We start from the raw sequence: 24,086 nt of genomic DNA, 5'->3' as shown, positions 1-24,086 counted from the left end.
GTAAGTATTAATAATTCCTTAATTCCTCAGATAAAAAAGAATATTCTATGCTCTTCTAATCAGAGCTTTTGTTCATTTGATGCAATATCAAAAAGTTCCTCCCACCTTTCACTATATTCGATGTCAATATAACTTGTGGAGGAGATGGGGAAAAACCAGTTGTTTAAGGATACAGGTGGACCTGTTGCAACAATGAGAAGTACAAGTTGTCATGTCCAAAACGAGCTTTACAACGTCGGTGCGGGGGGGGGGGGAAGGGGGGGTAGGAGAAGGATTGGGATTGGGGGAGAGGGGGGAGGCTGGGAAGGGATGTGAAGGGTAAACAAAGGAGGAGGCTGCAATGCTTGGTAAGAAATGTACGCATTATCCTGCCAATGTGATTGTAACTCCTCTGTACAGTATGTTCACAAATAAAATAAAATTAAATTAAAAAAAAGATCCTCCCATAATAGTATATTGAGATAGGGTTCATCTTTTACACACAGTACTCCATTTTATATACCATGATGGTTTATTCTATTAATCCCTTGGTATGTACAGTCTTTTGCTGTTATAAATGTAGTAGAAAGTATTTAGGTTTTTGTATTTCTGCCAGGTATATTTAGGATCTATTTTTGAACTGAGATTGCAATTCAAAGGTAAACATATGGAATTTGGTAGATGTTATAAAATTTTTCTCCAAGAGGCAATAAAACAGCTTGCATTACTATGATCGTCATTACAGGCCTGTAATTCCCTACAGTCTTGCTAATAGATAATATATTAAAGATAGACATCTGTCAATCAAGTAAAAATAAATATATTTTTCAATGTAGCTTCATTTCTCCTATCATGGGTGTTTCAATATGCATTTCTCTTAACAGATAAAACATTATACATTAGGCATTATTTATATTTATTTTTTGTGTACTGACTCTATATCTGTGGGATTTGGGGCTTCTTGGTTCTCCATTTTTTTAAACCTTTTTTGAATCCATAACAAAATTTGGAAGGCTTTTTTCCAAATTGCTAATTGTTTTCTACTCTATGATAATTTGTTATGTAAAAATTCTTTTTTTTTTTTTTGCCAGTCATGGGGCCTGAGCTCTGGGCCTGGGTGCTGTCCCTCAGCTCTTCAGTTCAAGGCTAGCACTCTACCACTTGAGCCACAGTGCCACTTCTGGCTTTTTCTTCTTATGTGGTGCTGAGGAATTGAACCCAGGGCCTCTTGCATGCAAGGCAAGCACTCTACCACTGAGCCACCTTCCCAGCCTTGTAAAAATTCTTTATGTCTTCAAATTTATCAATTTTATATTATATTGCTACCATGTTTTGATTCATAGCTGAAGTTTTCCCCACATCTAGTTTATAGAGAAGTTAATACATTTTTCTCTGCTGGTATTGATATTAAAGCATTGCCTAAGATTATGTTTCTCAAGGACATAAAAGAACAGCCACCTGTTAGTAGATATGCCAAATATATATATATATATATATATATATATATATATATATATATATTTTGGTCCGGTCGTGGGGCCTGAACTCTGGGCCTGGGCGCTGTCCCTCAGCTCTTCAGCTCAAGGCTAGTGCTCTACCACTTGAGCCACAGCGCCACTTCCGGCTTTTTTCTTTTTGCTTATGTAGTGCTGAGGAATCGAACCCAGGGCCTCAGGCATGCAGGCAAGTGCTCTACCACTGAGCCACCTTCCCAGCCCCTATACCAAATATTTTTAAAGTTCCTATACTGTGGAAAGTATTGAACTCAGAGTGCACACACATCATTGAAAAAAACAAAAGAATATTTCTTTCTTCCTTTTTTTTTTAACTTTTGGCAATACTGGGATTTGAACTCATGATCTCTGGGATTCGAACTCATGATCTCTGTTTACTATGAATATACTCTCCCACTTGAGCCACATGTACAGTCGCTACCATTCCTTCTTAAGACTTAAAATGCAGGAGATTCTATGTAAATGTAGGTCAGTAAAAAGGTAAAAATCAATACTCGTGGAGCAAAATAATGAAATCCCCAGTCAGACTACATGCGGGAAGGAATAAGGTTATGTGTCCCTACATAATCTTCACTGGAGTCTTATCCAAGACATTATCCTTGAAATTTCAAGAATTGGTACATGAAAAAGTCCTTAAAGTACCAAAAACCTTTCAACTGCAGCTTTCAGAGACTAGTCCAGAGGAAACTTTTACATGCCTGAGGTCCTGGGGAGACCAACTGTCAAACAACCAAAAGTCCACTATACTTCATCTTTTATGAATCAATGCTGGTGACTATACATGAACAAACGTCATTCCCAGAATATGTTTTCAATAATGAGATTATGAGTGATAATGATGATATCATTTATTTCTTGGTTACTTCTGTATCACCAACACCTAACAGCATGCCAGCAAATATTTACAAATAACTCACTGGCAAGCAAAACAAAAGTACCAAAATGCTATTATTGATGCGCTTTCCATATATAGGTCCTCTATATCTCTCACACACATTAACATACATACATACAAGCATGAAGTACAAATGAGTCTTCCAAATTATCTAAAATGAATGAACTTAGTGAAGGTATCATTGTACCAAATGTAATTTTTTTAAATATCAGATGGAAGTGAGATTGAAGAGTCTTTGAGGACTTCCTTGGAAACAGTTGGGATTTTCTGGCAACTCTAAGTAGCTCTGTGTCTCCTCTTAGTCACCCCTTTCCCTTTTTCCTGAACTACCCTCAGAAGAGCTGTCAAAAATGTTCATATCTATGGATAGAATTCTCCCTTCTGATAGTCACCATTGCTGGTACTGGGCTAAGGAATCACATGGAGCAAAGGAGGAGTTGGGCCCTCTAGCCCTCCCACATATGGCTAGATCTTAAAGACACAGTTTCAAATTAACAACTGCCAAGTAATACTGCATGTGTCAATCATTGTTCTGTTGTTGTCATAAGGATTTAAGAAACTACCTACATTTACAAATATAAATAAATGCAATAACATCAGCTTCAGAGACCTCATGATAGAAAAACATAGAACAAAACCAAACCTCTGGGGTTAAAATGTATCTCTTCTACACAACTACTTCATCAAATTATATCTCCTAGCCAGGTGCTGGTGGCTCATTCCTATAATCCTAGCTACTCAGAAGGCTGAGATCTGAGGATCACAGTTCAAATCCAGCCTGGGAAGTCTGTGAAACTCTAATCTCCCATTTAAAAAACAAACAAACAGAAAACTGGAATTGGTGCTGTGACTCAAGTGGTACAGTGCTTGCCTTGATCTGAAGAGCTGAAGGACTGCACCCAGGCTGAGTTCAAGCCCCATGGCCAACAACAACAACAAAAAATATCATCGCCTTTAAAAAAATAAAACAAAGGAGAAAGTGAAGGATTCATCTGTATAGAATAAATATGCTTATTTTAAAGACAAAAGAAAGTTCATGTAAAAAAAGAAGGATAAGCAATTCTTGCAGAAGCTCTGCTATTTAATTTCACTCTTCACATTTTGGTTTGTGTGCAAAAACATAAAGAAACCTAACTATATAAAGGTTCACCTTTCTGCAGAGTGATGCAAACAAGCACTACAAATGTGTCAGGAGACCATGATCACAATTTAAACATGTTATTTCCAAACAATACCCCATGAAAGAAAAAAATAGGTGGATGGAAGTACTTACTATATTTAGTTTGCCATAAAATTCATTTTAAAAAAGGAAAGAATGTAAGCTTGCAGGTCAGTCTAAGTTTTGCTAGATTTCCCTCCTCCTAAATTCTGTCATCTCTTTTTTAACCTGGGAACTCAGTTTCCCAGACATGACAGAAATATATACTTTTCCCCCTGGCAAACCATTTACCAGCAAGCAAAACTTACCAGTGAACATGTATTTTTTTTCTTAGACAATTGGTTAATTGGATATTGTCACTTCCAGTCACAGCTTATTATACAGAAGGCCTTTTGCAAACAGACCTATAGCCAAACAAAAGTGCTAATGATTCATCTCTTTTCTTTCATGAAAATAAAAAGCTCTGATTTTATTTCTCCTTTCCCCAAAACAATTGGTCCAGATGACAAAGGGACTTACTGTAGAAATTGAAATGATTCAGTTATCTTAATTACATGCTTGGCCACATAGGTCGAATGACATTGCCAGCTTAGAAAGGAGGCCAAATTCTTTTGTTCCAGTAGAAAAATAAGTTGCTCAAAATATGTCGACAATGGCTAAAGCCTGGAAAGTTTTTGATTAAAAAAGGATTTTTGTTGGAACACTTATAATGATATTTGAGTTGCAGTAACAATATAAAATTGAAAGCAGAATTACATACAAAAAGAGTACTGTAAAATATCATTATTTTAGTACAATGGAAAATAAGGTGTTTGTGGTTTTACTCCATAAATTCTGTGTTGTCTGCTCATACAGATTCCTTCCTGGCCTTCCTCTGAATAGCCATTCTCATTCCCAAGCCCTTCTGTACCAGATTCATTTGTGGTAGAGAAACCCCCACCATCAACTTCACCGGGGCTCTACTTTCTTTCCCTGTTTTATTGGCTTTTCAGGACTAATTCATGTGCATACATCACACTAGTGTTCAGTTTCAAGGCAGACAATGATTTTTCCTAATCCATTTAGTGTGCTGACAGAACTGTGTTCACAATTTATAGAATTTCCTTTTAGACATCTACCTATTTCACAGTTCATTAGGATTCAAACTGAACACCTGTGTTTATAAAGTCACAAGCAATTTTATCCTAACAAGGTGTTAAATAAGGTGTTCTCTAAGAGTCTGAACAACAATAACAATAACAAGGGTAAAAGACTCTTGACCTGAAGAGCAAAATGATGTTGGTAGCTACTTGGCACTATCTTTTAATAGTGCAGAAATGGCCATGGAAGAACCACAGAAAGCTTTTATTACAAACACTGGGAGACTTGCCAGCATCACGTTTTAATTCCTTCATCACAGGTCTTTTATGTTTGAGCTTAAGAAAGCAGAAGTATGAAGGAGGCCTTGCTCAGTTCTCCAGGATAGTTACAATCTGCTGAGGAAGTTAAATGTGGCCCCTTCGCAAGTTCCTTCACTGGCTGGCTGGAGAGGAATTTTCAGCCATCAGAGGCTCACATAGGCCACAGATGCTTGGAGGCAAAGTGTGGCATTGCCACTGTCCACAGTCTAAAAGGGGAGGGAGGAAAATTAAATGCACATAGCAGAGGCGGTGACCCCCGTAACGACTGTGGTTCCCAACCTCTCTCTTCCTTTTCTTTCCTATATTTTCCTCACTGGTAATAAACCACTTTGCAGACCTCCCAATTGTGGCCACCATGATAGTTACTGCTTTGCAGGTTTATGTCTTTTTCTTGCAGTTAAAAGTGTTATCAATAAAAATTTCAAATGATGCCTTTCCCTGTCAAATAAAAACATTTTAAAATGTGAAGCCAATAAGGAGTTTAGAGTGGAAAAATACAAATGTCACAAAGACCTACTCTTGTATGCTTTTTTATTGTGTCCCTTAAATTTTTTTAAGTTAAAGCAATTCCTTGCATGTTTTTGAAGCAAGAAAATAGATCCTAAATACAAATCCTACAAGTTGCTTTAATTGTATGCTACCAACTTGTTTAAAACAAAAACAAAAAAAACACCCTTTGATTACAAAAGTCAATAAACCAAAGTCTATCTCAAAAATGACATTTAAAGATTATCCTTTGAAGGGTGAGCCAGTGGTTAAAGATGTTTATCAATCAACCATGGCAGAAAGCAAGAGAGAAAAACTGAAATTATTAATAGGATAAGATTCCTCCTTGAAGATCATACATTACATTCTGTATCAAATATGATTCCATCAATGTAAAAAAACAACAACAATAAACTTTTATTTCAAACCTGTGGGTCTAAAAGGATGCATAGCTCCTTATAAGCATATGCAGTTGTTTGTAAGGCTCTAATTAATACAGTTCCTAGTGGCCACAGAGAATCCCCAACTCCCTGTCATGGTGACTTTTATGTATACAAGCTCTACACCAGAAATGCTGGTGGTATCAGAATGTCAGACTTGAAGTTATAAGAGAAAGCCTTAATAACAAAAATAGTTTGGTGTTGGCACAAAAACAGATCCTAAAAACAATGGAACAGACTAGAAGACCCAGAAATAAACCCACATGTTTATACACAACTGATCTTTGACAAAAGAGCCCAAAACACAGATTGGAGAAAGGATAGCATGTTCAGTAAATGGTGCTGGAAAACAGGATCTCCACATGTAAAAATGAAATTGAACCCCTATCCCTCACCCAGTACCAGTATCAATTGAGTGAATCAAAGACCTTAACATAAAATCTGAAACTTTGAATATATTGCAAGAAAGAGTAGGGAAAACACTAGACTTCATTGGCATAGGCTGGAACTTCCTGAATAGAATTCCAGCAAGGAGAAAAGAGAATTGACAAATGGAATTGAATCAGCCAGAAAGCCTCCATACAGCAAAGAACATTGTCACTAACCTGCACAGTTGATAAACTATATCTAACAACAGTCTAATAATTAGTCTAATAGCTTAAAAATCTACAATCCCAGCAGGCCCTGGTGGCTCACACCTGTAATCTTAGCTACTCAGGAGGCTAAAATCTGAGGATTGAAGCTAGGCTGGGCATGAAAGTCGGTGAGACTGCTATTTATAATTAACCTCAAAAAGCTAGAAATGGAGCTGTGGCTCAAATGGTAGAGCATCAGCCTTGAGCAAAACAAAACTCAAGGACAGTCTCCAGGCCCTGAGTTCAATCCTTAGAACTAGGACAAAAAAATAAAACTTTAACCTGAAAGAATCAGTAGCCCAATCAATAAATAAGCAAAAGAGAAAATAGATACTTCTCAGAGGAAATTAAAATAGATACATGAAGAACTGCTCAACACCCCTGCCACAAAGTAAAAACAAATCAAAACATCACTGAGATTATATCTCAGAATATGAACAACAAAAAATTCTGGAAACAATTCCCAGAAGAAGGGATGCTAATACACTGTTAGTAGAAATGCAAATTAGGGCAAACAGTATGGAAAGTAGAGAAAGTAGGGAAGTTCCTCAAAAAACTCAATATAACTACACATAATCTAATGATACCACTTGTGGGCATTTATCCAAAATACTGCATGACAGGATACAATAAAAGCCCCTGCATACCCATGTTAGTTGCAGCATAGGTCATAATATCTAAGCTATGGAAAGAGACCATAGGTCCTACAATGAACAAATGGACATAACACATGTGTGTGTGCACATGCATAGTGGAATTTATTATTTTAGCCATCAGGAAGAATGAAAATATGTCATTTGTAGGAGAATCTGGAGAAAAAAAATAAACTGACTGAAGTAAGCCAGATTCAGAAAAACAAGAGTACATGTTTTCTCTCATATGTGGATCTTAGACCCCAAATACAATATCCCATGTAGACATACACAGGGCATTTGCTTATATACACAACCAAGCTGACTAAAGGATAGTATCTGCAGGAATGATAGTGCATGTTGTAAACCCTTTGGACACTAAACAATGAACAAAGTGAATACAAAGTGAATATCAAGAAGCCTAAACACTTTCCGAATGAGGGATAACAGAAGAGCGGCAGATGAACGGAAAAGAGAACAGTGGATACAAACAGCTATAATATACAATTGTACATATATAAAAAAGGAAGTGGGAAAGTTGTACTGTCTGTTGGAGGAAAAAATAAATAGGTAAAAGGGAATGACTGAAGGGATGATTGACTAAGATAACTGGATACATACAGGATATGTTAAATAATATGTAAAAGGATTTGTAAATTCAAAAAGAAATAAAGTTATAAAGTAAAAGAAGAATTTGGACAAAGAGGCCATCTCAGTGCAAATAGATTGAGGAATACACAAAATGTGTTCTTGTCCCAATGTAGCAACATTTTCGTTGCCAAAAGCATGGTTTGAAATTGACAGCCTAAGTTTGCTTCCTGGATATCAAACTGAGTCATTTGTGACTCAGAGACCAAAAAAGGCTGGGAGGGTCTCCAAACAACACCTCCTCCTCTACCAGTACCTCACACAGGCTTCTTGAAATCACCATCATTTCTGAAAAAATTCATTTTTCACATTCAAAATGTGGATCATATTAAATCAAGAGTATGTGAGTTTCCATCACTCAGAAACAACTCAGTAATAAATTATTACTCATTCTCTTTCTCTTAGATTTCTATACATAGTATGTACATGTATGTATGTATATACATAAGTATATAATCAGAAATATATTTAAAGAAATAAAAAATAAATATTAGACAACGAATTATACTTGATGTATTAGGATTACAACCTGTCTCAGAAATAACCTCCCTGTTTGAGGATCAGCCTTCATAACTTTAACTATGATGAATATGATAGCCATAATATTTCTATTTATGCCTCAGAGTTATTCATTCACCCCCTCATTAAACACTATAGGGTTGTACCTAGTAAATATGCTTAAACCCCCACAAACTCATGTGTTAAAATGCAATTATAAAAGTTGAAACAAACTTCATCTTTCAAGATTGAATGAAATAATGAATATCTATTTCCTGTCAGAAAAGTAGTCGTTAATCCAGGAGAAATCTCATGGAAAACTCTAGATTACTGGCTAAACGAGTACGATACCTAGAAACCTAGCACTGTCATTCATCATCTTCTCTGAGTCTCCATTTCCTTACTTATAAGCAATAAGAGCAGCATTATCAATTTCATGTATGATAAGTAACTTTAAGTACCACAAGGAAAACATTTAACCAGAGGTTTCATTGTTCTGTGCTTTTTGTTTCTTTGTTTTTGTGCCAGTCCTGAGGCTTGAACTCAGGGCCTGGACTCTGTCCCTGATCTTCTATGGTCAAGGGTAGTGCTCTTCCACTTAAACCACAGTTCGACTTCCAGTTTTTAGAATTAATTGGACATGAGCGTTTCACAGACTTTCCTGTACAGGTTGGTTCAAATTGTGATCCTCAGATCTCAGGACTCCTGAGCAGCTACAATTACAGGCATGAGCCACCAGTGCCTGTCATAATTGCTATTTCTAATACCTATTGTAGCTGCCATAGACACTAGTCTAGACATTTGGGTAATAAAATTTAAAAGGTCAAGATCAGCAGCTCCTAAAGTTATTGCTCACCTTTCTTTTCCAAACCACATACATCATTGATACTCAATACAATATCCTCAAATGACATTTCTCTGATCCAGATAATCTGAGGGAGGTCTATAAAAAAAACAGCCAACTGAAGCATTTTGAAGGATATTCAAAAACTGCTGAGATAATGAAGCTAATAGAGAGCCTGTCACTCCAGAGAAACCATTCCATTTCTGGACAAGGGGAAGCAACTGGATTGAAGATACATAGAGAGAATCAGCTTTAATGAAAAATTCTACCCTTCAATTACAAGATAGCCATTCTGAACAGTTTGTAAACCTTCATCTTCGAATAAGCTAAACAATTGTTTCTTTCTATTTCCTTCATTCCTTTACTTGCAAGCTTCTAAGCAACAAAAAGTAGATGAAATCCAACTAAGAGTTTGTAGAATTATTAGCAACCAGTGGCAATGAAGTAACTTGAAGCCGGGTGCCAGTGGCTCATGCCTGAAATACTAGCTACTCAGGAGGCTGAGATCTGAGGATCACTGTTCAAAGCCAGACCAGACAGGAAAATCTGTGAGACTCGTATCTCCAATAAACCACTAGAAAACCATAAGTGGTGCTGTGGCTCAAGCGGTAGAGTTCTCGCCTGGAGCTGAAGAACTGAGGGATAGCGCCCAAGCCCAGAGTTCAAGCCCCACAACCAACAACAACAACAAAAAAAGTAACTCAGTGCTTGCATCATTACAGATCAGTTCTCTAAAATGTGTCCACACATACACCCAGAAGGTTCTACTTGATGAGGGTAGGCACATAGGAGGCATTTAAAAATTATGAAGTAAATGAAAAAAACGTATACAGTTCAAAAGGCAAAAGCCACAAAGTACTTGGAAGTGCTTTAAAGAATCTGCAAGCCACATGCAATTATATATACTATAACATGAAAATTTACCTAGGGAGAGGACCTTTTCATCCTATAAGAATCTCCTCTGCACTGGTTGCATTAAAAAGATGTTATGAATCTGTGATATGAAGCTTCACTACTTTAACCCTAATATGTTGTCAGTTGTTATTCCTTTTTTCTAAATTTAATTTTATTGTCAAGGTTATGTACAGAGTGATTACTGTTACATATGTAAGGTAATGAGTACATTTCTTGTCAAACATTGTTACCTTCCTCATTTTTCTGTTTTTCTCCCACTTACTCTTTTTGCTTCCCTGCTTCCCCACAGCACCAAGTTGTAAAGTTCATTTCCAACATATTGTAAGTATTCCTGTTGCATTTGGTTCACACTATGTCCTTTGTCTCACCATTTTGTTGTTCCCCAAATCAAACATATATACAAGACAAAGGGTACCAAATCAAGTACAGTGACAACAAAGGATAAAACAATGCAAAAAAAAGAAAAATGAAAAAAGAAATAACTTCACAAAGAAAAACCTCTTGTTTCCATATCTTCAAGTTCATTTCAATTAGCAACATCTAACATTGTCATATTAGATATTGTCATAGCTATTGAGCTATTGTGATCCTCTGCTAGAACTATCCTAGACATATACTAATTCTTACAAATGAGGGAAACCAAGCAACCTATGTTTCTTTGCGTCTGCTTACTTCACTTCATATGATTTTTTCCAAGTCTTTATATTTCCTTACAAATGTAATAATGACATTCTTTCTGATGGAAGCATAGAATTCCATTACATATTATATATATATATATATATATATATATATATATATATATATATATTATATATGACATTTTCTTGACCCATTCATCTACTGAGGGGTATCTGGGTTGATTCTGTATATTAGACATGGCAAATGTACTGCAATAAACATGGTTTTGCTGGCAGCTTTAGTGTGGCCTTGTTTGTGGTCATATGATAAATGCCCAAAAGTGGGATTGCTAGGTCATAGGGCTATATATATAGTCTTTTGAGGAACCTCCATACTGCTTTCCAGAGTGTTACTCCTACCAGCAGTGCAATAGTGTTCCCTTTGGCCACATCCCCTCCAGCATCTGTTGTTATTACCAGTTGATAATGGCCATTCTAACTAGGGTAAGGTGGAATCTCAATGGTGTTTGGATTTGCATTTCTTTTATGACCAGAGATGTTGAATATTTTTTCATGTGTCTATTGGCCATTCTTATTTCCTTTTCAGAGAAGTCTCCATAAGCCTTTAAGCCCATATGTTAATGGGGTGGTTGTTTCTGGATTTGTTTGGGGGAAATTTAATTTTTTGAGTTCTAAGTATATTTTAGATATGAGGCCCCTGTCTGTTGTATGGCTAGTGAACATCTACTCTCTGGGCTTTCTATTTATCTTGCTAGCTATGTCCTTTGATGTGAATAAACTCTTAACTTTAATGCAATCCCATTTATTCGACCTCTCTTTGATTTTGTTGTGATTTTTAATGTTTTTTATTGTGAAAATACTGTACAGAGGAATTACAGTTACATGAGCAAGGTAATGAATACATTTCTTATCAAGCATTGTTGCCTCCTCCTTTGTTTTTCCCCTACCATCCCTTCCCTCCCACCTCCTTAACTCTACTCCCCCCACTCTGCCTAAATTGTAAAGTTCATTTTTCAACAGAGCATCTTGTACATCTCATTGTTGTAATGGGTCAACCTGTATCCCTATTTAAACATTTTGTTTTCTCCCTTCCCTCTCCCCAAATTATATCAACATCAAATGCAGTGAAAACAGGGGTTATACCGTGGGGGAGGGACATACAAAGCAACAAAAAAAAATCACATAGTACCTTATAAATATGTTAGAAACAATCGCAAGAAAGAAAAAAACCACTGTGTCCCTATCTTGGGGTTCATTTCGCTTAACTTCATCTTATCTGGTCATATGTACATAGCTTTTGACCTTTTTTACTTGTCCCAGACTTAACTAGTTATTGCTGGGTTTTTATTAAGGAAGTTTCGACCTGTGCCAAGGAGGCCTAGGGTTTTCTCCATTCCTTCCTGAATATTTTTAGGGTATCTGCTTTTACCTTAAGGTATTTGATCCATTTGATATTGATTCTGTTGCAGGGTGATATAAAAGGATCTAACTTTAGTTTCTACAATGTTAAGCCAATTCTGTCTGATCCATTTATTGAAGAGGCTGTGTTTCTTCCAAGCTGTTTTGTTGTTGTTGTTGTTGTTTTGTTTTGTTTTGTTTTTTTTCTCCTTTATCAAAAATTAGGTTGCCATAGGTCTGCAGGTTCATTTCTGGGACTTGAGTTCTATTCCATTGATTCTTAGGCATGTTCTTTTACCAGTACCAAGATGTTTTTATAACTATGGGTTGTAATAGAGTTTGAAGTTTGGCACTGATAGTCCTCCAGCACTGTTCTTCCTGCCTAGGATTGCTTTTTCTATTCCAGGTCTTTTATTATCCCATACTATTTTTTGTATTGCTTCTTCTACTTCATTAAAGAATGAAGTTGGGATACTGAGGGGCATTGCACTGAATTTGTAGATAGTTCTGACAAAGTATTGCCATTTTCACAATGTTAACCCTCCCAATTCAGGAGCATGAGAGGTTTTTCCACTTGTTCAGATCTGCTTTAATTTCCTTTTTCAGGTTTTCAAAGTTTTCATCATAGACATACTTCATTTCTTTGGTTAACTCTTAGGTATTTTTTGAGGCTATTACAAAAGTAGTCGCTTTCTTGATTTCAGCCTCACTCTTCTCATTGTTGGCATACAACAAAGCTTCAGATTTTTGTGGATTAATTTTGTACTCTGTTACTTTGCCAAAGTTTTGAATCAGCTCTAATAACTTGGGAATGTAGTCTATGGGGTTCTTTAAATACAGGATCATACCACCGGCAAAGAGGAAGAGTTTTACTTCATCTTTCTCTATTTGGATCAACTTTATGTTTGACTCTTGCCTTATTGCTCTGGTTAGGAATTCTAATACTATACTGAAGAGGAGTGAAGAGTGTGGACATCCTTGTCTTGTTCCTGATTTTATAGGAAATTGCTTGAACTTTTTACCATTTAGTATAATGCTAGATGTAGGTTTGTCATACACAGCCTTTATTATATTGAGGAATGTTCCATGGATTTCTAATTTCTCCAGGGCTTTCATCATAAAGGGGTGGTATATCTTGTCAAATGTATTTTCTCCATCTATTCAGATAATCATGTGGTTCTTGTCCTTGCTCCTATTGATGTGATAAATTATATTCACTGACTTACGTATATTTAATCAGCTTTGCATCCCTGGAATGAATCCTGTTTGATCATGGTGTATAATTTTTTGATGAGTTATTGAAATTGATTGGGTCAGAATTTCGTTGAGAAGTTTTGCATCAATGTTCATCAAAGTTATGGGCCTATAGTTCTCTTTCTTTGATGAGTCTCTGTCTGGTTTTGGGGTGAGGGAATGCTTTTGGTAGGGAACGTTCGCTTTCAATTTCATTGAAGAGTTTAAGGAGCATTGGTGTGAATTCTCCTTTGAAGGCCTTATAGAATTCAGCTGTGAATCCATCTGGTCCTGAGCTTTTCATAGATGGAAGATCTCTTACTGTCATTTCTATTTCATTACTTGATGTAGACCTATTTAGCTGGTTTAAATCTTCTTGGTAGATTGGGTATATTAACAGTTGCTAGGAATTCTTCCATTTCTTCAAGATCTCAAATTTGTTAGCAAAAAGGTTTGCAAAGTATATTCTTATAATGCTCTGAATCTTGGTTTCTGTCATGATGTTTCCATTCTCCTCTCTGATTTTGTTTATTGAGTGTGTTCTCTTCTTTTTTTGGTAAGTTTTGCTAAGGGTCTATCAATTTCGTTAATTTTTTTAAAGAATCAACTCTGTTGATTCTACAGTTATTTTGGACTCTAATTTAATTCTGATTTAATTTCAGTTATTTGTTTCTGTCTACTAGATTGGGGTTTGGTTTGTTGCTCTTTTCAAGGAGCTTAAGGTGCACCATTAAATTGTTGGTCTCATATTTCTGCAATTTGTTGATGTATTCACTCAGCGTTATAAAATTTCCTCTGAGTACTGCCTTTGCTGTGTCTCAGAAGGGCTAGTATTTTGTATACAGGTTTTTGTTAAATATCATAAACTTTTCAACTTCTATTCCTATCTCTCCAATGACACACTGGTGATTCAACAATGTGTTGTTCAGTCTACATGAGTTCCAGGATTTTCTATGATGGCTTTTGGTGTTGAGCTCTTAATTTTATTCCATTGTGGCCTAAGAGAATGCAGGAAATAATTTCAATATTTCTGAATTTGCACAGATTTGCTTTGTGCCTTAAAATGTAACCTATTTTGGAGAATGGTCCAGCTGCTGCTGAGAACAACATATCTATATTCTGGTGTTGCTGAGTGGAATATTCTGTAGATGCTTGTTAAATCAAGTTGGTCTGTGCAGTTGTTTCATTTTGAGATGTCTCTGTTGAGTTTTTTCTGGGTTGATCTAGCAAGAGGCAACAGTGGTGTATTAAAGTCACCAACAATCAATGCGTTCAGATCTATTTGTGATTTTAGTGTAAGTAGTGTTTGTTTCATGAATTTGGGTGCTCCAGAATTTGGTGTAGAGGTATTTAGAATTGTTACATCCTTGGGTAAGAGAAATACCTTTATTAGTATGTAATGACCTTCTTTGTCTGTTGTCACTAATTTTAACTTGAAGTCTATTTTATCTGATATTAGGATTGCAACTCTAGCCTGTTTGGGGAGGCTATTGCTTGATAGACTTTATTCCAGCCTTTCATTATCAGAATATCTTTGTTTTTGTGGGCAAGATGTATCTCAAAGACAGCAGAAAGATGTGTCTTGTTTTTTGATGTAATTAGTCTATGTCATTTAATTGGAGAGTTAACTTCATTTATACTGAGTTAGGATTCAGAGGTCTTTGGTAATTCTAGTCACGTTATCCACCTTCTTAGGGACCGTGACTTGTCAATTCTTACTATAACTATCTGGTTCTCTGTTTAGGAGTGATTTCTCTGCCAATATCAGGTTCTTGCTGGTCTTCTGTATATAGAGTATCTTTGAGTATTTTCTGTAATGCTGGTTTGGTAGAGATACTTTGTTAACATTTCCCCTACTGTGGAAAGCTTTCATTTGTCCTTCAATTATGAAGGAGAGATTAGCTGAGTATACCACTCTTGGTTGTTAGTTGCTTGTCTTTAGGGTATGTCATGTCTCATTCCAGGTTCTCCTTGCTTTCATGGTCTCTGCTGAGGAGTCTTAGTTATTCTGATTAGTTTTCCTTTCTAGGTGATTGTTTGTTCCCTTTAAGGATCCTTTTCTTGGTCTCTAATGATGCTATGTGGATTATAATGTGGCAGTGATATGTCCTGTTCTGGTCTGGTCTCTTTGGGGTTCTAAAGGCTTCTTTGTCTCTGGATGGGCCTATTCTTATGGATATTTTGGAAGGTCCCAGCTAGGATTCTGCTAAACATGTTTCCTATTACATTAGCTTCTTTCTCTAGACCCTTCTTAATAATAATTTGCCTTAAATTAGGTTTTCCAATTGTGTCTCGTATCTCCTGTGGGAATCTCTTGTTTCCTGGATTTGTTTTGCAAAATTGTGTGTTCTTTCTCTATAAAGTCTAGACTATCTTCAATTCCAAAAGTTCTAAATTCTGCAGCTAATCTGCTGTCAAGATATTCTCCTTTGTTTATTTCCTTCCGTTCTAATTGATCAGTTTTGATGGCTTAAATTTCTTTGCTAAAGCTTTGTTTCAGATCTTGAATGGACTCTTCCTTGATTTGGTTTTCAGTGTTCTCTTTCAAATCCTTTAGCTGAGTGGCTATACTTCCATCGGACTCTCTTTACTTATGTTGAAATACCTTCAACTTGTGGATTCCATGAATTCCTCTATTAATCTTTGGTTAGCCTCATCACACTCACACATAGCCATGTACAGGCTTCCAATGTTTTCATTCATCTTGTTTACCAGTAGTGTTTGTAGAGCATGTTCAGAAGTATCCTTTAGGTTTTTAATTGACGGATATGTTGCCTGTTTATTTTGAGTGGGAATTTAGGTTTCTTGATTTTTCCATTTTTCTTGTGTTTCTATAAGCTTGTTGCTTTCCCTTGGTTTTTCAGTCTATTACCTGTGTCTATCTGTGGCCAGCAAGATGTAGATTTCTGTTCCTAATCATCCAGTTCATCCTGGAGGGGAGTGAAAAGCTGTGTGTATTCTGTCTCTGCCACCTTTGTCTTGACTCTACCTGTTCATCGCTGCTGCTGCTGCTGCTGCTACCACAGCATTGGTGTATGCTCAAAGTTGCCTTCTAAAGCAGGTTGTCTGATTTTTTCCTCTCTGGCCCAAATCTCTGTACTATTATGGCTCACTTAGTGTGACTCTCTAGCCTTGGACTCTTTGCTGGAATGTGAATATTGATTTTTTGGAAACAGTTCAGTTAGACTGTAGCTTCACCTCCCACATCCTCCTTACCTTCTCCTCAGTTTTTTTTCTCTATTGTGTACTAAATTCTCAAGTATTTATTCCTAGACAAATAGGACCCTTCCTTACTTATCTTGAAAAGAAATTATTATACAAGTGAGCATTGTGTATCTATTTTAGATGACACATTTTCTAAACCATATGCATGTAAGAGTTGTCATGACAGGAATTTTGGAAATTATGATGAGTCAGAAAAAAAGTGTACTTGCCAGAGGAAAAAAACAAATATCTTAATTTTGAGATAGAAAATAAAACAAATGGCTACTCTAACAACATGTTTATATCTCTGAATTTTTCTAATACATTGTAAAAATTGACTCAATTGAACTCCTAAATCCTGGAAAAGGGATTCTCAAAACTAAAACACAGAATGATTAAGACAGTAAGTAATTATATGCAACTTCACAAAACATCTCTGATAAACAACAATAATAGCAATAATAACAGTATCATTAGAAGCACAATTTGTATTTAGAACCCTTTTCCATATGCAAGGCACTTTATATCCAGAGGTGCCATGATGACACAATGACTGACATCTTATATATGGAGACCATAAAGTTCACAGAAGCTCAGGTCTGATCCAGATTATAAATGCTGAACAGAGATATAGGGGCCCAACCACATGCCCCCATTTCTGAATGCTGTGTTCATGGATTAACATTTGTCCCTCTTCATATATGACTATGCTAAAATCTAAAAAAATCAACTTGCAAAAGAAATCCAATTCATTGTTTTACCTACTGCTATGGAATTCATGAGTTGCTGAATGGGTAAGTTTTGGTATGTGAGAAACATCAAGGTAAGAAACAAAATAAGGAGCTTGGCTTTGGGGTCCTTTGAAGCTATTTTAGAAAGTAAAATGTTATGTTAAAAGCTATGTGGTATATCTCTGTATATGTGTAATTATTATTATATTGATTTATTGCACACATGTCAAAAAAGCATCTGGGCACTTTTACAAGTTAAAATAAACCATGAAGCCAAGCCACATAACCACAAACCAAGACAGCTTACCCCCAACCCTCATCCCACCCTTCAGCCCACCATCTCCCAAGCACTAATGTCTTAGTAGGCGAACCTTCCTCATAGAGATAACTATTCAGCCAGCTCATCTGTTGTTTATATACCATATCTAAAAGAGTAGCCAATGACATTTGTCATGTACATCATATACTAGAAGAGTAGCCAAAGCCAGTTGACAACAAAGATATTCCAAAGTAACCAATAAGGCTCTTCCTATTTTAGAGAAACCTTTTCTATTATGCAAAGGCTTTCAGAATGAATCAAGTATCAAACTGCAAGAAGCTGTCACATATACCCTGCTCTGAGGATGAGCATTGCTCCTCCATGTGTCCTTCAACTCAAGACCATTCCCTGAAGTACATAATGAAACAAAATATATCTTATCCACTAAGTACCTACCCTCTAAGCAACCTCACTTATTATGAGGTAGTATGACTATTATTTCCTTCAGCTATTCCAAGGAGAAGAGAAATTCTAAAATATTCTACCCTGCTTCCAAAAATCCATTTTCTATTCCACGGAGAAGAGAAATCCTAAAATATTCTACCCTGCTTCCAGAAATCCATTTTCTGTGATCCTATAATTAGAGCTAATTTCAACCAAAATTGCTTTCTCTGAGAGATGAACATCATTAGATAACTTTCTCTTATGTTTCTGTATACAAAACCTTAATAGAAGAAAAAAAGGCACTGAAATTTCCTCAGATGTTTCCAGCTGATAAAGTCATTAATCTTATACTCCCAACTTCAAAGTAGAAGACTCAGAAATGTCATTTCACTTTCTTTGCATGAGGAGAATATTCTTTTTCACTTCAAAGCACCATCTCTTCATTAGGTCATTTTAACTCTTGAATGTGGGACAGATGCTATCCATATGAAGTCACCACCATCTTTTCCATGAAATACTTACCGGTCCAACTTGGACTTCATTAATTTGAAAGAAGTAAAGTAAGGGAGGGAATGAGAAAAGGGAAACATCTGGGTAAGATCTTCAGAATAAAAAAAGGACAAAGAGAAAGAAAAGCCAGGTGCTGATGGCTCAGGTGCTAGGTGCTAGCTATACAGAAGGCTGAGATCTGAGGATTATAGTTCAAAGCCAACCCAGGCAGAAAAGTCTGTGAGACTCTTATCTCCTAAACCACCAGAAAAAACAGGAGTAGAACTGTGGCTCAAAGTAGTAGACCATTAGCTTTGAGCACAAAACCTCAGGGATAGCACCCAAGGCCTAAGTTCAAGCTCATGACCAATAAAAAAATAAAATATTTTTTTCTTAAAAAAAGGGACTAAGAAGAGAAGCTCCTCAGAGCTGACCTTTATCATTCTTGAATTCTGGAGCTGACTGCCTATTTTGGTAGGCAGGCTGCCTTACTTGAAAGAATTCCTCCATCCAACCCAGCCCCTGATTTTATCAGCAATTCTGATATTACATATATGATTCTGGGATATGGTATATGATAACTTAAGATATAATATAGGTATAATCATCTGCTTCATGAAACAAACCAAAAGAAAGAAAGAAAGAAAGAAAAACCTCCATGCTCTTGAACAGGGGTCAGAAAACTACCTGCCACCATTTAGGGTAGGAAGCCAGAGAAAAAACTGGTTTTCATAATGCCCATTCAACTCTTTCCACAAAATCACAGTGAGCAAGTACATAGACTTAAGTCCTGAACCTATCCAATTTGAAAACTGTTTCCTTTCTCCTGTGTATGCAGTGTTAAACATAGTCCTGCTCAACAGCCCCATTAACGTCCACAGCAAATCTAACCCTTCATACAAACCCTAAAATATAGACACACAAAGTAATTCCCCAGAGAGATGCATATCAATTAGACTGACTTCTCCTGACAAGGCAATCTATAAACATACTACCTTAGCATACAATGGGCAATTCATTACATTCTTTGCCAGACTGCCCACTACTTTATGTTCTGCATTTCTTAGCAAGGCCAAAGGGACAACCCAAAGGTAACCAGACAGTTTTTATTCTATGAAATTTGGGAAACCAGCATCCTCTGGTAACACTAACAATGGGTAAAATAATTTTGAAAATTAAGGTACTCCTTCCAAAGAAACCCATGGAGAATGAGTGCCAGGAAGCAGACCTGCCTACACAGAGAGCAAATAAATTATTTTAGGATTTTGATTAAAAAATGAAATCATTTCAGATTGAACTCATTATCTTTAATTCTCTTATCTGAAAAAACTTGAAAAATTAAAATTAAAATTGTAAGGGTGAAGAAAATTCTCCTGGTGACACAACCTAATATGAGCTGACATGACATATAAAGCCTTTATTTACCCTACTTCAGGTCAAGAATATTTTTCTACAGAAAGATTTATATGGTCCCTGATAGGATGTTTCTGTCATATCACTTGAAGTTACAAACTATGATTACATGAGATGGTGCTCAACTTTCTGGGGAAAAAAAAATCAGAATTTCAAATACAACTGGCCCCAAGGGTTTGGATAAGCAATCTGCTACAGACAGCAATTAAGAAAGGACATTTTCTTTTTTTTTTTTTTTTGTTTTGTTTTGTTTTGTTTTTGTCGGTCGTGGGGGTTGAACTCTGGGCCTGAGTGCTGTCCCTCAGCTCTTCAGCTCAAGGTGAGCACTCTACCACTTGAGCTACAGCGCCACATCTGGTTTTCTGGTGGTTTATTGGAGATAGGAGTCTCACATCCCTAGCCATAAAAGAAATGCAAATCAAAACAACACTGAGATATCACCTCACTCCAGTTAGAACAGCAAAAATCAAGAACTCTAACAACAACAGATGCTGGAGGGGATGTGGACAGAAAGGAACCTTACTTCATTGTTGGTGGGAATGTAAACTTGTTCAACCACTTTGGAAAGCAGTATGGAGGTTCCTCAAAAGACTTCACATAGATCTCCCCTATGATCCAGCAATCCCACTTTTGGGCATTTACCCAAATGTTTACAAACAAGACCACACTAAAGCTACCAGCACAACTATGTTTATTGCAGCATTAATTACCATAGCTAAGATATGGAACCAACCCAGATGCCCCTCAGTAGATGAATGGATGAAGAAAATGTGGTATATATACACAATGGAATTCTATGCCTCCATCAGAAAGAATGACATTTCCCCATTTGTTAGGAAATGGAAAGGTTTGGAAAAACTTATATTAAGTGAAGTAAGCCAGGCCCAAAGAAGCATAGGTCCCATGGTTTCCCTTATTTGCAATATATAGTATAGGTATGAGTCAAGCGGAAAAGGTCAGATAATGTGATGTTAGGAAAATGAACCCTTAAATATGTATTTTAATGTTTTCGTTTCTTTCATGCATGTGTTTCTAACGCATTTATAAGATTATTTCTTTGTTGCTTTGTATGTCCCTCCCCCACAGTGTAACCCCCGCTTTCACTATATTTGATGTCAGTATAACATGTGGAGGAGATGGGGACAAACAAGTCGTTTAAGGATTCAGGTGGACCTGTTGCAACAATGAGAAGTACAAAATGTCATGTCAAAACCAGCTTTACAATGTCGGTGTGGGGGGGGAGGGGGGTATAATTGGGTGGGGGGAGGGGGGAGGCTGGGAAGGGAGGTGAAGGGTAAAGAAAGGAGGAGGCTGCAATGCTTGGTAAGAAATGTATGCATTATCCTGCCCATGTAATTGTAGCCCCTCTGTACAGTATGTTCTCAAATAAAATAAAATAAAATTAAAAAAAAAAAAAAGAAAGGACATTTTCTAGAACTTCAGCATCTCTTATCTGCTGAATCCTCTAGCAATGCCTTACCTCAGTCTGAAGAATGGCAGCCCTCTGTTCTTTGGCAGTAAGCGACTCTTTAAGCACTTCAATGTGTTGTTTGCAATCTGAGTTTTGATTGCTAAGGGTTTCAAGCTTTGTTTGTAAGGCAAGAAGTTCTGACTCTTTCTTTGAAAGTTCCTGCTTCAGCTGATCAATCTGCAAAACAATAAAATTGTACAAAATTAGAAAACATGGCTACTAAACTTTGTATTTGATAAGAGCTAATTTTGTTTAGTTTTCAGTAGCTACTGATTATTAATCCAACAGGACAAGCCATGAAATGTACAAAAATAAATAAATTGCCCAGGAAATCACAGTCTACAGGGTCTAGAGGAAGCCATATAGGAACAGTAAAGTCAATGATTGTTTTTTGTCTCATTTTTTGCTTTTAGCTTTCTGGCTAAACCTATTCATCCAGGAAAACTTTATTACCACTTTAGTTCTCAGGAATGTCAAAAAATGACAATGTAATTAGTTAATCCAAGATATAACTTCACATGCTTCAAAAATTACATGTCTAAAGAGAATCATCAAAAAGCAGGATGTTGGCTACTCATACCTATAATCCTAGCTACTCAGGAAGCTAAGTAGGTAGAGTTGAAGATCAAGGTTTGAGGACAGCCCAGGCAGGAAAATCCATGTTAAACACAGGTAGAGCACTACTCTTGAGTAAAAGCCATGGGACAGTCCCCAAGCCCTGAGTTAAAGCCCAAGAACCGTCACCAAGAAAAAGAAAGAAAGGAAGACAGAAAGAAAGGAAGAATGAAAGGGAAGGAAGGAAGGAAGGAAGGAAGGAAGGAAGGAAGGAAGGAAGGAAGGAAGGAAGGAAGGAAGGAAGGAAGGAAGGAAAGTAAGGAGGGAGGGTGGGAGGGAGGGAAGGAGGGTGGGAGGGAGGGAGATAAGGAGGGAGGGAGGAAACATAGGTCCCATGGTTTCCCTTATTGCAATAACTAGTATATGTCTAGGACAAGCAGAAAAGGTCAAAAGCTATATAATATGAGATGTTGAGTGAAATGAACCCTAAGACAGGGACACAAGTGGTTTTTTTCTGTCTTGCTATTGTTTTTAACGTACCTATAATTACTATGCCAATCTTATATGAGTTATGGTAGAAGGTCTTCAGAAACCATTCCCACCAATTCCTCAACATCACCCCTCACAACTAGAGATGGAATCTGTTTATCTTCTGGTGAAGGAACGCTGGAATGTGTCTTGCTTTCAGCAACTAAATGCAACAAAATGCTAGTATGCCTGTTCTGGCCTAACCTGCAAGAGAACTACATAGAACTGTAGTGGCATCTCTGTCAAGTTCGGGATTTAAAGGAAAAAATTTCAATGTTCCAACATTCAATTTGATATTTGATTTAGCTTTCCTTTTTGCATATAAAATAGTTTTGTTTCTTCATTAATAGAGATAGTAGATATTCATAAATATCTTCTAAGTTTCAGAAATTTCTCCTTTATTACAATTGCACCAGTTTTTTAAATCATTAGAGAATGTGCTGTCACTTTCCATTACTTTTTTACTTAAGGCCGTCACTTAGACTTCCACTTCTGGATTTGGAGTAATTAATTAGAGATAAGAGTTTCACAGACTTTCATATTGAGGCTGACTTCAAACCTTGATCCTTAGATGTTAGGCTCCTGAGAAATTAGGATTACAAGTGTGAGCACCATTGCCTATTTAGTGGATATATAGCAGCAAACTTTTTGTAACTCATGGTTTATCATATTCATCTTTTTTTGGTGGAGGGAAGGGGAAGTATCTGGTATTGAACTCAGAACTTCATGCTTACTAGTCAGGCACTCTATCCCTTGAGACACAAACACATAGCTGTTTTTGTTTTTGTTATTTTGGGAACAGATATTCACATTTGCTTGGGCCATCTTGGACCATGATCCTATTATTTATGTTTCCTGCACAGCTCTGATGACAGAATGATCTTGAACATTTTTTACCGCTACTGTTATTGTAATGAGGAATATTTACTTATGTTACTATGAAATATTTCTTTCAGTTCTTATTTAAAATTTTTTCCATAGTTTCCCTTCTTTGGGATTATTTATTATTATTATTATTATTATTATTATTATTATTATTATTATTATTATTATTCATTTTCCAAACTTTTTAAGTTACATGCTTATTTAATTAATTTTCAGCCTATGTCTCATTTCTTATGTTAGATTTAAAAGAATAAATTTCCCTGTCAGTAGCTTGATCCTACTAACTCAATTTGTAACATTGACATTGTTTTGGACTATTTTCTATTTTTTTTTTTTTTTTTATTTTTTTTGGTCAGTCATGGGGCTTGAACTCTAGGCTTGGGCACTGTCCCTGCACTCTTCAGCTCAAGGCGAGTGCTCTACCACTTGAGACAGCACTACTTCCGGTTTTCTAGTGGTTTATTGGAGATAAGAGTCTCATGGACTTTCCTGCCTGGGCTGGCTTTGAACTACAATCTTCAGCTCTCAGCCTTCGGAGTAGCTAGGATTATAGTCATGAGCCACCAGCACCCGGCTCTGGCCTATTTTCTAATTACTATTATTTCCTCTTTGATACATGAATCATTTATAAATATATTTATGTCCAAATATATCCATAATTTCTTTTTTTATTGTGAACATACTGTACAGAGGGGTTACAATTACATGGGCAAGATAATGAGTACATTTCTTATCAAGCATTGCAGCCTCCTCCTTTGTTTACCCTTCACATTCTCCATAATTTCTTTAT

At 36.5% G+C, this 24,086-nt stretch overlaps 1 protein-coding gene across 18 annotated transcripts in view; it reads right to left on the bottom strand.

Annotated features, from left to right (window-relative positions):
- Erc2 (ELKS/RAB6-interacting/CAST family member 2) overlaps nt 1–24,086 on the bottom strand; it is a 1,008,017-nt gene that overhangs the window by 638,602 nt on the left and 345,329 nt on the right. For all 18 annotated transcript variants that reach the window (XR_011371144.1, XR_011371143.1, XR_011371142.1 and 15 more), the window contains one exon: nt 21,338–21,505. Coding sequence is in view for 15 of the 18 variants with exons in the window: in XM_070018479.1 (XP_069874580.1) it covers nt 21,338–21,505 (168 nt within the window). In the remaining 3 variants the exon portion in view is untranslated. The remainder of the gene's footprint in view (nt 1–21,337; nt 21,506–24,086) is intronic.

This window comes from Dipodomys merriami, unplaced genomic scaffold, assembly GCF_024711535.1.
Source record: "Dipodomys merriami isolate MVZ:Mamm:240054 unplaced genomic scaffold, mDipMer1.0.p SCAF_13, whole genome shotgun sequence".
NCBI lineage: Eukaryota > Metazoa > Chordata > Mammalia > Rodentia > Heteromyidae > Dipodomys > Dipodomys merriami.
The sequence above is the reverse complement of the archived record's forward strand: the minus strand, read 5'-3'. Positions and strand labels throughout refer to the sequence as shown.